This window comes from Nyctereutes procyonoides, unplaced genomic scaffold (assembly GCF_905146905.1).
Source record: "Nyctereutes procyonoides isolate TBG_1078 unplaced genomic scaffold, NYPRO_anot_genome, whole genome shotgun sequence".
In the NCBI taxonomy this organism is placed as follows: domain Eukaryota; kingdom Metazoa; phylum Chordata; class Mammalia; order Carnivora; family Canidae; genus Nyctereutes; species Nyctereutes procyonoides.
This window is the reverse complement of record NW_026575040.1, coordinates 12,655,958-12,672,726: the sequence shown is the minus strand read 5'-3', so window position 1 is coordinate 12,672,726 and position 16,769 is coordinate 12,655,958. Positions and strand designations below refer to the sequence as shown.

At 38.3% G+C, this 16,769-nt stretch overlaps 1 protein-coding gene across 2 annotated transcripts in view; it reads left to right on the top strand.

Annotated features, from left to right (window-relative positions):
- Nucleotides 1–15,713, top strand: part of APH1B (aph-1 homolog B, gamma-secretase subunit) — a 35,517-nt gene extending 19,804 nt beyond the window's left edge. Inside the window, exons 5-7 of one of the 2 annotated variants that reach the window (XM_055319943.1) lie at nt 2,381–2,508; nt 9,992–10,186; nt 14,386–15,713. In XM_055319943.1, the coding sequence (XP_055175918.1) occupies nt 2,381–2,508; nt 9,992–10,159 (296 nt within the window). In that variant the 3' untranslated portion in view covers nt 10,160–10,186; nt 14,386–15,713. Of the gene's footprint in view, nt 1–2,380; nt 2,509–9,991; nt 13,658–14,385 lie in introns of those variants that run through there. The other variant, XM_055319942.1, reaches the window with a different exon arrangement.
- The last annotated feature ends 1,056 nt before the right edge of the window (nt 15,714–16,769 follow it).

The following is a 16,769-nucleotide window of genomic DNA, read 5'->3' as shown; positions in this document are numbered from 1 at the left end:
TGGTAGCCCCAGTGCCAGGAACAGTACCTGCCCATGAAGGACATCGAATAAGTACTTGTTGTATGGATTAAGGAAAGAGGGGAGGAAGAAAATAAATGTAAAAGGTAATACAGGTCAGAGGAAGAAATAATCTGTAAGAGTGAAGAAGAGTGCATTTTAAAAAGCATACTACCCAGGAAGCTGGGATAAATGTGATATTGCTTGCTGCTTTGCCTTGCTTTCCTGCCTGACCGTATAAGTCACTGAAGGCCTTGCTGTAGTCATCTTTGAATCAGGAGACTATAGCACATAATAGTATCATTTATTGAAAAGCTGTGGCTTACAAAACACTGTTCTTCACTGCAACAGCCCTATGAGATATTATTGTCCCTATTTTAGAAATAAAGGAAACAGAAGGCAAAGGAGGTTAAATAGTTTGACCACAGACACACCGTGGAGCTGGCATTCCATCTCGGGACTGTGTGACTCCTGAGCTCCTGTACAGAGTCTTCAGGCCAGTCTATCCAGGTGCTCAGTAAATGTGTGCTGAGTGTTTTTAAAAAATGAAGAGTAGGTGTCAGAATTCACCAAGGAGATGGCATTAAGCTAGATATTAAAGTAAGATTTGGATGTGGTGAAACGGCAGGGAAGTGCTGTGTATTCAGGAAAAAGGGACAATCAGTTAAAAAAGTAAAAACAGACATAGGATATAGGAGTTCTGGTTTTCTGCTGTATAGGCTATATTTGAAGATTAGTAAAGGATGATAATATGGGTCTAGGATGTAGAGGGCCTTGTGTGGTAATCAGATATTTAGACTTTGGATACAATATCAGTCCTTCAAAGATGTTTTTTTTTAGCAGGAAAGTACCTTACGTCATTTGAGTTTTAGTCTACTGTCATCCCAAATATATATTTTAAAATTCCTCCTCTATTTAAGGTATTTACCATCATTTACTGAAATGATGGCACGCTGTCACTAGATAGAAAAACTTGCTTTGCTCCAACCACAGTAGTTATGTCCTTTTAATATTGTTTTCAGATTTTTTGGATTTTGTATAAATAGGGATTTTCCCACAGTATGCTTTCTTACCTACTCAGCATTATATTCTTGAGATCATTTATATTAAAGTTCATACAGTGTACCATTGTATGAATACACCACAAGTTAGCCATTCTGGTAATGATGGAAATTATTTGTTTCAGCAGTGGTTCTCAAATTTGACCATACATCAGAATCCCCTGCAGGGCTATATATTTTTTAGATTTTATTTATTTATTCATGAGAATACACAGAGAGGAGAGAGAGAGAGAGAGAGAGAGAGAGAGGCAGAGACACAGGCAGAGGGAGAAGCAGGCTCCATGCAGGGAGCGTGACGTGGGGACTCCATCCTGGGTCTCCAGGATCACACCCTGGGCTCCAGGCGGCGCTAAACCACTGAGCCATCAGGGCTGCCCATCCTGCAGGGCTATTTAAACACAGGTTGCTAGGCTCATTTTCTGATTCAAGAGGTCTAGGGAGGGTCCCAAGAATTTGCATTCCTAACAAGTTCTCAGGTACTAGTGATCTATTAATCCAGGAACTAACTGCTTCAAAATATAGATCTAGCTGTGGAATTGTTGGAGTGAAATACATATTTTCAACTTGCTAGGTAATGCTGAATTTTCTATCTGCAATGTGAAAGAGAATTATCAGACTTGAATTTTTGTCAGATTGGTGGGTGTTAATTGTATTTTATTTTGTGGCTGAAAAGGAAAAGTGATTTGCCTTTTTTTTCACCTTAAAACTTTCAGAATATGTGGAACTTGCCCTTTTTAAATGTTTCCAGGGCACAGGAGACAGACAGACACACACACACACACACACACACACACACACTATTCCACAGAAAAACCTGAGTGTGCTGATCAAATTCAGTTTCAGTTGCTTAAGAAGAATCTGAGAGAATTATTGCAATTCTTAATATTTTTATTCTTCCATTGGCATTTTTTTTTAAGAAAAGGAGAGAATACAGGAGAAATTCCACTTTAGTGAGCAGACTGGTTTAAATTGAAGGTAGTCCATTTAATTGAGGAAAGTGCAGAAGGCTAATTTGGAAAGATCTGATTAGATACCACACTAGTTGTATTTCCTTCCTCAAACTTTTTGAAAGCCAGGTCCAAACTGACTTTAGATTTAACAAGTTCACATTTAGATGAGAAGGTGCTGCAGAGCTGACCCCTTGTTAAGAAATATTGCTTCCCAAGGTACCAGTTGAGCAAATGTATGTCCTAGTTCTGACAGGTGGTGTTTACTCTCAGTGGTGTGGTGTATCCCAAGAGCTTGTGTCATGAGCAGGTGGTCAGTAGGTTTTGGCATCTGTTGTCTGTATGACTGGACGCTAATGGATGACTGTCTTTCAGCTTTCATGACGCTGGTTATCATATTGCTGCATGTGTTCTGGGGCATTATATTTTTTGATGGCTGTGAGAAGAAAAAGTGGTCTGCCCTTCTTATAGTTCTTTTGACCCATCTGCTGGTGTCTGCCCTGGTGAGTATTGCCACCATGCTCACATTGTTTTTTGGAACTCAGGTCCCCATATCTAAAATGGTAAATTCCACTATAAATGAAATACATGCTCATAGTAAAATGAAGAAATTTAGAAAAGTTATTGAGTGAATGGTAGATAAATAAATCATCTAAGTCTTCTTATAGAAAATAACTATTTGTTGGTTGATTTCATTAAAGATTTTTCTCCATCTTTCTTTTCGGGGTAGAGTTAAATCTGAAGTAGTTTTGTATTATTTTTATGTTATGTACTATATTTTAAACAATTTCCATGATATTACAAATCCTTTTAATATATAAATTTTAATAATCTTATTACATAAAAATTATATTACCGTTTGCTTAACTGATTGATCACATCTTTTTCTACTTTTGCTTCTTACAATGCTGTCTTGAACATCTTTGTACATGAAAGTTTTTCAATATGATATTTAGATTCCAAGGAATGAAAATATGAAGTTAAATAGTATAAATATTTTTAATACTCTCCACAAAAGTTGTATCATTTTTGCTCATTCTGATCAATAACAAGAGTGCCCAGTTTACTCTTTCCACACTGAAATGATAAGTATGCCAGTTTTCAAAATAAATAAAATTTAAAAATAAAATTTGACTAGATATATTTTTAAAGAACTATTTAATGCTTTGGGTCTGACTTTCATTTTAATTTGTCATATATTTACATTGGAATTATCCCCACCACTACCTTGTCCAGACCCTTGTAATTTTTCACTTCAAAGTATTGAAAAGGTTCCTCACGCTTCTCTCTTCTCCATCATTTAAAATTTATTTTTTTTTAATTTTGTTATTTATTTATGATAGTCACACACAGAGAGAGAGAGAGAGAGAGAGAGAGAGAGGCAGAGACACAGGCAGAGGGAGAAGCAGGCTCCATGCACCGGGAGCCCGACGTGGGATTCGATCCCGGGTCTCCAGGATCGCGCCCTGGGCCAAAGGCAGGCGCTAAACCGCTGCGCCACCCAGGGATCCCCGTCATTTAAAATTTATATCAAGTTCTCATACTGGATTCCTTGACCTTTGATCCATCTAAAATGCAGTTTTACAAGGGTGCCTGGCTGGCTTAGTTGGTAGACCATGTGGCTCTTGATCTCAAGATCATGAGTTTGAGTCTCAGGCTGGGCATAGAGATTACTTAAAAGATAGATAGATAGATAGATAGATAGATAGATAGATAGATAGATAGATAAAAATACAATCTTATTGTTTCCCCTACCTTAAACCTTTCAGTGGTGCAGGATACTAAAGTTACCTTTAATATGATGGCAACTATGTGAAGCCAAATCTTCATGGAAAAAAGACTGGAAAGAGACTACATTAAAATATTAACAGCATTTATTCTGAGTGGCTTCTTTTTTTCTTCATAGTTTTTGGCATGTTCCAGATTTTCTGCAATGCACACTTTTATTTTTTTTTTAAGATTTTATTTATTTATTCATGAGAGACAGAGGCAGAGACACAGGCAGAGGGAGAAGCATGTTCCATGCAGGGAGCCTGATGTGGGACTGGATCCCAGGACTCTGGAATCACGCCCTGAGCCAAAGGCAGATGCTCAACTGCTAAGCCACCCAGGTGTCCCTACAATGTACACTTTTATAATCAGAAAGGAAATTACATGAAAAAGCAAATGTCCTTTTTATGGATCCAATTGGTTATTAATTTATTCAAATATTTACTAAGTGCCTTCTGTGTTCCAGACACTGCTCTAGGTAAACAAAACAGTTTAGTGAACAAAATAAAGATCTGTTTTTACAGTTCAGTATTAAACAGTAGATATAATAAATAATAAATTTTATAGTGATAGGTGCTGTGGATAGTAAAGCAGGGTAAAAGGAATCCAGAATATAGGGAGGCAGGAGATGTCAAATTTTTGAATTAGGTGGTCAGTGTAGGCTTCATTGTGAAGGTGATACTTGAGCAAAGAAGTGAATTAGATTGATCATGTGGCTGTCTGGACAAAGAGCATCCTGGACTGCACAGCCAGTGGCAAAGTCCTAAGATCAAAGAACTTGTTTGGCATTTTTTTGGAAGTGAGGGTGGCCAAAACAGAATGAGCTAGGGGGAAAGTTAGTAGGAGAAACTGTTACAGAGTTGAAGGTGGGAGGGAAGTAGAGGTTGGAAGTGAGAACCACATCTGGATAATGCAGAACTTTGACATTTACTCTCGGTGAAAGGGGAGTCATTGTAGGGTGTTAAAGAGAGGGACATGATCTAACATTTTAAAAGGATCACTTTGCTGTTTTAAGGGTAATCTGTGTCAGGGAAAGAGATTATAGTCATCAAGAGGAGGATGGTGATAATTTGGATGAAATAGCAATGGATAAAATGAGAAATGAGATTGAGAACATATTTTTGAAAGTAGAGCAAACAGTATTTCCTGACAGGCTAAGGCATTGGAGAGAAAGAAGAAGAGCCAAAGGATGTTTCCAGGATTTTGGCCTGGACAATTAGAAGGATGGAGTTGCCATCAGCTGGGATAGGGAAGCTGGTGAGGGAGATCAAGAGTTTATCTGGGCACATTATAAATGTAAATAGTGGTACCTGTTGGATGTCCAAGTGAAAATGTCTGTTAGGCAGTTGGATGAAGAAGTCTGGAGTTTGGGAGAGAAATCCAGGCCAGAAAATGGTGATTACAAGGAATAAGTTTAAACAGACAAGAGAAGAGGCCCAGGGACTGAGCCCTGGCATACTCCCACATTGAGGCTGGGGAAAGAGGAGACAGCAAAGGAGATTGAGAAGGAGCCACTACTGAGATTGGAGAAAAACCAAGAGACAGGTATTCTGGAAGCCAAGTATTTGAGAAAATGATCAGCTGTAGCAGATACCCAGACTTCTTTGACCTAAGCCTTTTATCAACCTTACTGGGTGTAAAATTTACCTTCTTGCTGCTTCCCACAGTTTACATCATGTACTCCATCTAAATTGATCCATTATGGCTACTCAACAGGCATGCCTGTCCATGCTGTTTTATTTGCAGTGACTCCATTCTCTCTAACCTAAGTCAATTTGGAAAAGTACTGATTCAGTGTGAAACATCCCTGGAAAAGGTGTATATTCCAGACTCAGCACAATGGCTAGCTCTTAATTCATAGCTGTTATAACACTTATCCTCAGAAAGCATTGTTTTATTTATTTTTTTAAAGGATTTTCTTTTTTTTTTAATTTTTTATTTATTTATGATAGTCACAGAGAGAGAGAGAGGCAGAGACACAGGCAGAGGGAGAAGCAGGCTCCATGCACCGGAAGCCCGATGTGGGATTCGATCCCGGGTCTCCAGGATCGCGCCCTGGGCCAAAGGCAGGCGCCAAACCGCTGCGCCACCCAGGGATCCCAGCATTGTTTTATTTAATATAGTTCTTATATCTATCTAGAGTTTGGTCATCAAGATGGGACTATATTTTATCAATCTTTGTATCCTCAATCCAATAAATGTTAATTATTGAATAGTTGATATTCTCTTTAATGATTAAAAAGAACCCAGGAGAAATGAACTAGGGGTGGTGGAAGGGGAGGAGGGCGGGGGGTGGGGGTGAATGGGTGACGGGCACGGAGGGGGACACTTGACGGGATGAGCACTGGGTGTTATTCTGTATGTTGGTAAATTGAACACCAATAAAAATTAATTTATAAAAAAAAAAAAAAAGAACCCAGGAAAATAAATTTAAAAGAACCCGGAAATTTGAAAGATTATATGCCAAAATGTTAACAGTAGTTATCTCTGAATAGTAGATTTCAGAAATGTTTAAGTGATTGTCATATTAAAATACACATACAGAAAAGCATACTGATCAGAAGTGTACATCCTGATGAATATAACCTATGTAACTTGAACCCAAATGTAAACTAAAACATTATCAGTTTCCATGAGCCTTCTACCTTAGTCCTGACTTCTAACACTGTAGCTTGCCTGCCTTTTGGTATTTTATGTAAACAGAACCACATAGTATTTGCTCTTTTGTCTGACTCCAGTTTCACTCAACAGCATATTTGTGAGATTCATTTGTATGTATAGTTATTAGTTCATTTTTTGCAGTGTAATATTCTACTTTATGACTATACCTTGTTTTATCTATCCATTATCCAGCAGAAATGGTATCTCCAGCTTCTGTTGTGAACAGTAATGCTTTGAGCATTCTAGTATATGCCTCTTTTGAAATATGTACACATTTCTTTTGGATATATGCCTAGGAGTGGAATTGCTGGTCATGTGGTGTACAAATGTCAACTATGTATACTACTCAGTTTTTAGAGTAGTTGTATCAGCTTACATCCCCATCATTAATTTGTGAGTGGCAGTTCCTCCATTTCTTCACCAACAGGTAGTATGTCACACTCTTGTTACTCATCCCACTAAGTATATTGTAGTATCACATTATGGTTTTTGTTTGCATTTCCCTAATGATTAACGAGATTAAGCATATCTTCATATATTTATTGGCCATTTGGATAATTCTTTTGTGAAGTGCCTGTTTAAACCTTTTTCCTATAATCCTATTGGGTTGTCTTTTTTATTTTTAGGAATTCTTTCTGTATTCTCTAAAAAAAAAAAGCCTTTGTTAGATGTACATATAGTAAATAGTTTCTCCTATATTGTGGTTTATCTTGACATCCTCTTTGTGTTGTCTTTTATATGAGCAAAAGTTCTTCATTTAAATGTAGTTTAATCAATTTTGCTTTATCACTTGCAGTTTTTATTTTCTGTTCAATAAATATTAATTTATCTGAATTTCAGATGTTAAAATGCTTATTTTACTCATTTGTACATTTTAATTTTCTACAACAATCACATATTGATTCTGTAATTGTTTAAAGGAGAAGAAAATTTAAAGAGCTTAGCACTCTGTGAAGTATATTAAAATTCAGTGGATTTCTGGAGAATCCAGAATATGCTCAATACCTCCCATGCCCACAGATGCCTCTTGAGAAAAGCATTTTTCTGCAGAAGGTGCCACTGTACTACAGAATCAGCCCATTTTCCTGGCCAGAGCTAATAGTCAGGATTGGTGTCTTAACCAGGGGCATGTGCAGATAGGATGAGAGTAAGGACAGTGAGGAGCCATGGAGGTGAATGGTGGATAGGTTGCCCCAATTGAATCCTCCTCTTTGTTAAGTATAAGGACTGGGCTAGTTGGGAACCCATCTCCCCACCTTACTCTAGGTAAAGGATGTATCCCTCCTTCTCTCAAAGGCCAATCCCTCCACCTGGGCTCTAGATCCAGTTCTCTCCAATGAGGACTTCACTCCTCTGATTGTGCCCTTCATCCCACATCACCAGCTTTTCCCTCTCTTTGTCAGCATATAGACATATCTTAAATAAAACTTTCCACTCTTGCCTTTTTCCCCTTCTAGCCATCACTCCTTTTTTTTTTCCTGTTCCTCATCATGGCAGAATTTTTCAGTTATCTCCACTAATTTTGTTTGCACTTATTCACCTCTCATAGTTGTAGTTCCAATCTGGTTTCTACTCAGCTACCCTTCTAAAGTTGCACTTGTCAAGATTAAAAAAAAAAAAAAAAAGACCATTTCTCCAAATCGAATGGACATTGGTGTTTTTGTTTTCATCTCAGCACTTTTAAAAGAATTGACTACCACTCTCTGTGAAACATTTTCATCTTTTGACTTCAACGTCACACTGTCCTGATTTTCCTCTTACTTCACTGTTTGCTCTTCTCAGACCCCTTTACTGACTCTTTTTCAATAAGAGTCAAGCTGATAGAATGGTGTTGACACTTTTAATTTGCTTCTGTGATACTAAACAGCACAAAAAATTTAGGGGCTTAGTCTTGGCTTCTCCTTTACCTTCGCTCTACAATAGCTCCCTGGGTAACTGCATTCAGAGCCATGGCTTTAAATACTGTCTATAACGGTGCTTCTGTATTCCTTTTTCTAGTCCAAGCCTTTGTTCTGAGCCCCATAGCCATATACCTAATGCCAAAGGACATCTGTCCTTTGAAATCTCACAGGCACGCTACTCTTACTTAGCTTGTCTTCATTGAACTTGATTCTCACCCATCACTCTGAGCGTAATCTTTCTCCAAGTCTTTGTCATCTAGCTAAATAAAAAGCACCACCATTTACCAAAACCAGAAACATGGAAGTCATTTTAGCCTCCCATTTTCCCTCATATTCCATCCATCAGCAAGTCCTCTCCATTCATATTCCCCACTCACTCATCTCTACTGCTGCCACCCTGGTCTCAGTCACCATCCTGTACTCCTCAGCCAGTGCTTGTAACAGGTCTCCTTGCTTTCATCATTGCCTCCTTTCATCCGTTCTGTGCAGTTTTAAATATAGAAATCAAGTTATTCAGCTCCCTTACCTTGACCCCTTCTGTGGCCTTCCATTACACTGGGGATGAGGTCCATTCTCCGTATCAACTTGCTGCATTAACTGTTTCCTACCTTCCTCTCTGACCTTATCTCATGCACCCCCCCCATCCCTACACACATATTAATATCACTCTTCTCAGGTTCTCAGCTGCACCAAGTTCTCTGCTGTCCTATGGTTCCCTCCCTCAGTCTGCACAAAACTCGTTTTCTCCTCCAACTATATGTGTCATTTTCAATGCCACTTCCTCAGGACTTCCCCTGAGCAATCTAAATAGACCACCTTGTTCTTACTTAGCTAGCATCATCACAATTACGATTATTCTACCTAGCATTCATCATAATATGTAATTATTTGATTCCTTTATTTGTTTCTTCATTCATTACTTGTCTCTCTTACTAGCATATAAGCTTCATTAGGAGAGATCATAATGAAGTGTTCAGTGTTGTGTAACACCATACCTCTTGGCATTTCATCAGTATTTTTTAAGTGAACTTTTCAAACCCTCAACAATTGTTCCACTGAAAAAGAGATGCTGTTCCCTCGTGTTCCTTGAATACTAAGGATTCATCCTAATGTAACTTGGACTTGTCTTACTTTTTGGCACGTTGTAAGAGCTGATTAACACAAATTATTTTAAACGGTTGTATAGCATGTATCTCCTATTGGGTATTCTGACTTGTAATTACCCTCTAGGTTTGCCATTTGAATATAGTAAAGCACACATCTATGGGCTAGTGTCTGTTGACTCAGTTAGCTCTGTGTGTCTTTGTGGTACTCAGTATGTGACATACATCATATATGTTTGGTGAAGCACCCCAGCTGTTGAAAGTGTCTTATGCAGAACATGAAAGACTCCTAACTCTGGGAAACGAACTAGGGGTGGTGGAAGGGGAGGTGGGCGGGGGGTGGGGGTGACTGAGTGACGGGCACTGAGGGGGGGCACTTGACGGGATGAGCACTGGGTGTTATTCTATATGTTGGCAAATTGAACACCAATAAAAAATAAATTTATATATTAAAAAAAGAAAGTGTCTTATGTTTTCCTTTATCTTTAGTGACTCTACATGTTTAATAAGCCTGCTGTCATTATGCAAGCTGATTTATTTTTCTTTTGCAGACCTTCATAAGTCCTCATTATGGAATAAATCTGGTGTCAACATATATGATCATGCTACTCATGGGCATCTGGGCGTTCTTTGTTGCTGGAGGCAGCTGCCGAAATCTGAAGCTCTGCCTACTATGTCAAGACAAGGACTTCCTCCTTTTCAACCAGCGCTCCAGATAACCCCCAAGAACCAGCACCTGCCAAACAGTAAGCTGCATCTTTAGAGGAAGCACAACTGTGCCTTTTTCTAAAAATTCCTTTTCCTGGTGGAATCTAGAAAAAAACAAAACCATCTAGGTAAAATATGACTTTCATGCAACGGCTCTCTGAAAGGGATACATTAGTGGATGTATATGTCCTGGCTGCACATTAGAATGTCACCTGAAGAAGCAGAAAGAATGTTCCCTGGGTTCCACCCTCCACATTTAATTGGCCCGGGCATTTGGTAACTTTTAGGATTTTACTTATTTATGTGAGTTGGGGAGGAGCCAAGGAAGAGGGACAAGCAGACTGTGCTGAGCCTGGAGCCTGATTTGAGGCTCAGTCTCAGTACCCTGAGATCATGACCTGAGCCAAAACCAAGCATCAAGATGCCCAGCCGACTGAGCCACCCAGGTGCCTCTGGGCATTTGGTAATTTTTAAAAGCTTCCCAGATGACTCTGATATGCAGCCAGGTTGAGACTCATTGGTGTCCAAATGGGAACTTCCTGAGAACACCATAAATGAATAAATGTCAGATGTTTAGCTGTCTCTCAACTCAGCTAGTGCTGAGCAGGTAGATCTGTGAATGTCCAATCCTGCTCGGCCTTTGTCTTTTAAAGTTAGGTCACAAAAGGCTAAAGGGCTCTCATCCCTAAGAACTGTTTTCATGCTCCTTACTCATACCCTATTTTATGAGGACATGGTAGGTTGTGCTCCTACACGCAATAGTAAATTGCACGACTTACTATGATACTTTAGCCAAAGTAAGCTATTTATTAACAAGCTGTATTTTTTCCTGTAGTTTTTACATTCTTTTTGCTTTTTGAGGCCTTACATTGTTTGTGAGCATAGATTCAGTTTCTTTAAAACTAATTATTTTCTGATTTCTGGGAAGGTATTAATAAACCAAGAATTTTTGTGCAACTTCTGTCTTTTCTGGGCTTAAGGCTTTTTATGAGTTCTACCCCCAAGGCAGTGTTTACCAGCTGAGTGCTGGTACCTGGGCTGGCTGGGGTGAAACCCATTTTTCTAGCTCTGAGCAATTCTGCTGGTTGCTGAGTGATGTACCTTGGACAGGCTTCACTAGAGCTGGTGAAAGTTAATAAAAGCCAATAGTGTGATGTTGACACTTTAAATTTGCTCCTGTGATACTAACCAGCACTTCCCCACCAAGTGATATAGTGTAAAATTGGAAATGTCTTAAACTGCCAAATTCATGCTTTTATAAAATCCATATAATCTTTGGATCTAGCGAATGTCTCTGGGTTTTAGTAGCAGACATAACCTTGCCTTTATAGGAATACCCAAGGTATTTGTTCAGCTTCTAGCAACCCTTTTGATTTCCTTTATAAAGAGGAAATGCCAGTGAATTGTGCCTTTAACTAAAAAGTGTTCCCATTTGATGGCTTTCAGAGAGTGGATGGTGTGCAATGAAAATTCCCTATACATTAAAGTAATAAGCTCAGTGGATCCCACATATACAGTAAAACATCCAAAAGAAATGGGTGAAGCAATGAGAGTGTTCCATGACAGATGGAAGAATTTGACAGTACTGTGGGGGGGGGGAGAATAATGGACATGTTTTAAATGAAAATGTGGCCAGTATTTTGGGCTAGCCACACATCATTTCTGGGGCCAGAACTTCTCACGTGAACTAGACCTTTATCAGTGAAATCCCCTCTCATGGCTAAATAACTAGAATTTGTCAATCTAGGGATTCAGAAGAAATAGGATTTCCAGCAAGGCTGTAAACAGTCCCATAGCAGTTACAGTTATTCCCCTAAAGTGTACTTTGAAACACTAATTAATACCAATACTTCCACTAGAGTTTGCAGTTTTCCACCATTATACAAGATTTTCCTTAGACTAGAAGAGTCATAGGAAGAGTCATGGACATAGAGACAGAACAATGAAATTTACTGTGCAGAGTTGAAGGGAATGAAATACTCATTGAACTGGGCTTTATTCCTACTGGAACGTGGCATTCTTTGATGAACAGAATAAGAAACATACATAGTTGGTTATCACTGTTGACCTACAAATCTCCTAAATGGGTAGTCTGATAAAATGTTTGATCTGTAAAGTATTGAAAAATATGAGAATATTAATATTACTCATTGCACCCTGAGGATGTCCTCTGTGCATTAATAGTTTAATATTAAGTAAAGAAGTTGGCTATTGTAAAATCTCATTTATAAAAACTTGTCAGGCAAGAGGAAAATCTTTGATGGTGAGACTCTTGTCTGAGGAAATTAATAATATTTGATTTGCTGTGAATAAAGGAACTTTGTAATCCTGATTTGTCTTAAAATGTTAGCATTGCCATAGTCAGCTTAGGCACTATTTTTACAAAACTCTGCTTTGCCTAATGCCAAGGGCGCCCAGAGGGAGAGTACAGTTTTCCTCTGTGGCTGTGTATATATTGAGATGCCTTTTTTTTTTTCCTCCCTGCATTTGTTATTAATGATGAGCCTTCTGATCCCTGACAGTATTTGGAGAGGAGGAGGTGGTGTTGATATTTTATGTTCTCCTCCCCACAAAGTTTTCTCAGTTTGGAAGGAAATGTGGTTATAAAGTTGAACTTGGAATGTGAATATTGTTGCAGTGCTTGACTATTTTGCCATGTGATTAATACAGTTTGATTTTGTTGCTCTCTAATGAGTTTATATTTATGTTTTATTTGTCTAAGTTAGTAGTTGTAACTGGAGAAGTTTTGTTACCTCAATCCTGGCCAGCCTGGCTGGTAATATTGTAGTAGCAGCCTCTTTAGAGCATCTAATGAAAAAGTGGCTGAAAAGAAGAAATGATAACTGCAGATTGCATAGAAAATAGCTTTTGTTCTCATTGTTAATTTTTTTTTTCTTAAAGCACATTTCAGTGTTTGCTGAGAGTGGCAGATCCACATAAAACATACTGGGTGTTCTTATCCATAGAGTAGGGTCAGGACAAGCAGTTGTGACAGAAGCTTCCTACTACCTGTGCTCCTTCCACTTTGCAGTCACCTCAGACTAACCCCAAGGCAGGGATTGGCAGTTATTGTGGGCCTGAGGGCCTCAGGGAGGCCAGGGTGGCCGCCTGTCTTGGCCAGCAGCAGCTTGCACCCTGAGAAGAGCTCCTTGAAAGTGCTAGCTTTCATTAGTTTTTCTTGGGTCCTACTGTTCCTAACTCCAGGTGGACAAAGTAGATATCACAACAAAACAATTTTAAAGTGCATTGCTTAGAGCTTTTTGTTTATGATTGCATTGTTTACAGTTGTGATTTAATAAAAGGTGTTACTTCTATTAAATTCTAGCATTTAGAGAGGTAGCTGCTGTATCATTTTATATAAGTATACAATATGTATCATTTTATATCAGTTATGCTGTTATGTGTATATACTTGTAATATCAGGCCTTGCATTCAATACACAATGCAATAGACTCTTTCCAGACCTGTATTTTTCTGTGAACAATAAAAATATTGTTTGGCACTACTCATTTCCTGTGTCCTCTTCTTTGGAGCAGTATATTCTTCAGTATCTGTGTTACAGTTTTTGTCTTTTATAAAACTTGGCTGTATATTCTGTTTGTGACTGGTCAACTCTGACACTTTTTAAAGAAAAATCTTTGTTATCTTAAAATTCATAAGGCCTATTTCATTTCTGTGTGTTTAGAAACAGTTTAGTGCAGAGGTATTCTTTGAGGTGTATCAAACCAAGTGAAAGATTGTTTCAAAGATCTTGGAAACTCACCTTGAAAACTCTGTTCTAAGTAATTGTAAAATAGTGAATTTATAAAACATCAAATAATATTGGCTAAAGATGGCAATTGGTTGACAAGGAGAGTAGAGTTTGCTTTTTATCCAGTAACCCTGAGCAGCCTATAGAGTCCTTTTGTTTTTTTCTCCCCTTGGTATGGAGACAGTACAGCTAAGGGGAGGAGCTTGGCTTTCACACATCAGGCAGACTATATAGAAAATCATTATGGCCTGAAACTCAAACCATGTGATGCTTGTTCACTCTGGTTGGAAATGAGGCTCCTCCAGGTTTATGTTGTGTTATTAGATGAAATATCCTCAGAGACCAAGAGCTTTTTAGTCCTCACTTGTAAGCCAGTGGAAGAGGTGTGCGTTTCTTAGGTAATAGCCCAGATTTGTATACAATTTTTTTGGCCCTTCCCCACTGAAACTGTGGCTCTAGTTTAATTGTTGTTTGTTTGGTATTTAGCTGGAATAAGGACTTCCCTGTGACCAGCCTCAACACATGAGAAATCTCCAATGGAAAGAAGTATCTATTTTATCTTCACCTCATTGAAAATACTGAATAGATGGAACCACTCAACTGGCTTATGGATTCAGTCTCAGTAAAAGAATTTTTAAGGATTTGACACATTCTAAGGTGACCGTAATAGATGATGATCCCTGAGCAGGTCTTGGCTTTAAGACTCAATAATAGGAAGTACTTGTATACATGTAGATCACTGTAAATCCTTCTACCTAGTAGTAAAACCATTCATTTTTCAGTGCTTGAGCAAAATCAGAGGTGGGGTTTGTAGTGTTTAATCAGGGCCTTCCATGTACAAAACACTGTATTAAATACTTTAAAAGGATGGAAAAGAACAAAATGGTGCAGATTTTTGTCCTCTGGGAACATATAACCTAACTGCCTAGATTAAAACACACAAATATTACTTTACAGCAACTAAAAAATGTGTACTACCAATTATGAAATAACATAGAATAGGTTGAGTGCATGATACTTGAAATTTTAGTAGTAGATAAAAGGCAATGGATGGATAGCAGTAGATGAAGGGCAATGGGTAATGTATGTAGATCCAGAGGAAAAGGTAGGACTGAGGACTGAACCCTGGGGCACTCCAGTTGAGAGGTTGGAAAGAGGAAATGGAGTTGTCCACTGAGGAAAGAAGGAAAATCAGGAGAGTGTGATGGCCTGAGAGGGGAAGGTATGTCAATGCTGTTGAATAATGAGTAAAATGAGGAGTAAGAATTAATCATTACATATGGAGAGATGGAATTTCAATGTAGGGATGAATACCTAAGTGAGGTGGATTATAGATATTGGGTGTTAAGGACATTGACACAGTATATCAAGTACAGATAACCATTATAATTACAGTAGGGAAATGGGATGATAACCCGAGGAAGATGAGGGAGAAACAGAGTTTTTTCTCCACACTGCCCCCCAATAATCAATCATAACAGCATGTTTGTATGAAGATGGGACTCATTCAGTGGCAAGGGAAAAATTGATGATGCAGGAGATGGGGAGATAGTTGCCAAAGCAAAGTACCTGAAGAAGGAATAGAATGAAATTTTTAGCATTAAATGCTTATATAAGACAAAATGTTTAAAATCAATGACTTCTAAGCTTCTACTTAAGAAATTAGAAAAAGAGCAAACTGAAGCTAAAATAAGTAGAAGAAAGGAAGTAAGGAAGAGAATAGCAAAAATCAAAAAGCAGAAGAACAATTGGAGAATTTTAGTAAAACAAAAATCTGGGTTTTTTTTTAAGAAAAATCAATAAAATTGATAAAGCTCTGGCCAGATAAGGAAAAAATGCATAAATTTTGAATAGTATTATAGATCCTATACTTATTAAATAAAAATGGAATATTATAAACAATGCCAATAAATTTAAAACTTAGATGAAATGGACAAATCCCTTTAAAAAACAAAGCTCACTCAAGAAGAAATTGAAACTCTATCGCTTCAGACTGTGTTTTTTCTTGTTAACATGCTTTATAATTACTTACTAGAAACTGGGCATCATATATTGAGTAATAGGATCTAGTGTTTTATGTTGATCTGGGCAAGAGTTGGACTGTAATTGGGGTTTGTTGCAGAGGCTTCAAATTTCCTTGTGTTCTTGTTTTTGTCTGTCCCCTTGACATTGAGCTTCCCTGTATGCTCTTCATTGAAGAAAGTCTACGTCTTACAGCTCTCTCAGCTATAATCCACTGCTATTATATTGGAAACCTTTTGGTGTGGCAGTAAGATGGATGAGAAAGAATGTGGCCTATAATCTCAAGATTAAATTTTAATTTTTTAGGGATACCTAGGTGGCTCATTACTTTGGGAGTCCAAATCTTGATTTTAGCTCAGGTCATGATCTTAGGGTCATGAGATCGAGCCCCATGTTGGGCTCTGTGCTGAGCGTGAAGCCTGCTTGGGATTCTCTCTCTCCCTCTCCCTCTGTGCCCCATTCCCTTCTCTGGTCCCTGCACTCTGATGCTTGCTCACTATAAAAAAATTTTTTTCATTTTTTTTTAGTGGGCCTGCATCCTTCGACTAAGTGTCTCTTAGCTTTTTTGTCCCCATAGGTAAGACATGAAAAACAAAGTGGGTTAGAGTAGGAGAAATGCCCTTTTCCCTAAGGATAAGTCTGTTTTAAGGTCTTTTTAGGTCTTTGTTATGGAGAATACTGGACATATTTTACAATGATTGCTCTTACCCTTTCCCTGCCAGAGCCATGGAAGACCGACCATGAGATTCTGGTAGTGTTCCTGGAGATAAAACCTACAAAAACGTGAGCCTCCTAAGATTGTGTGTTAGTCTTAGGAATTTCTCACTGTTCTACTATTCCATACTCAG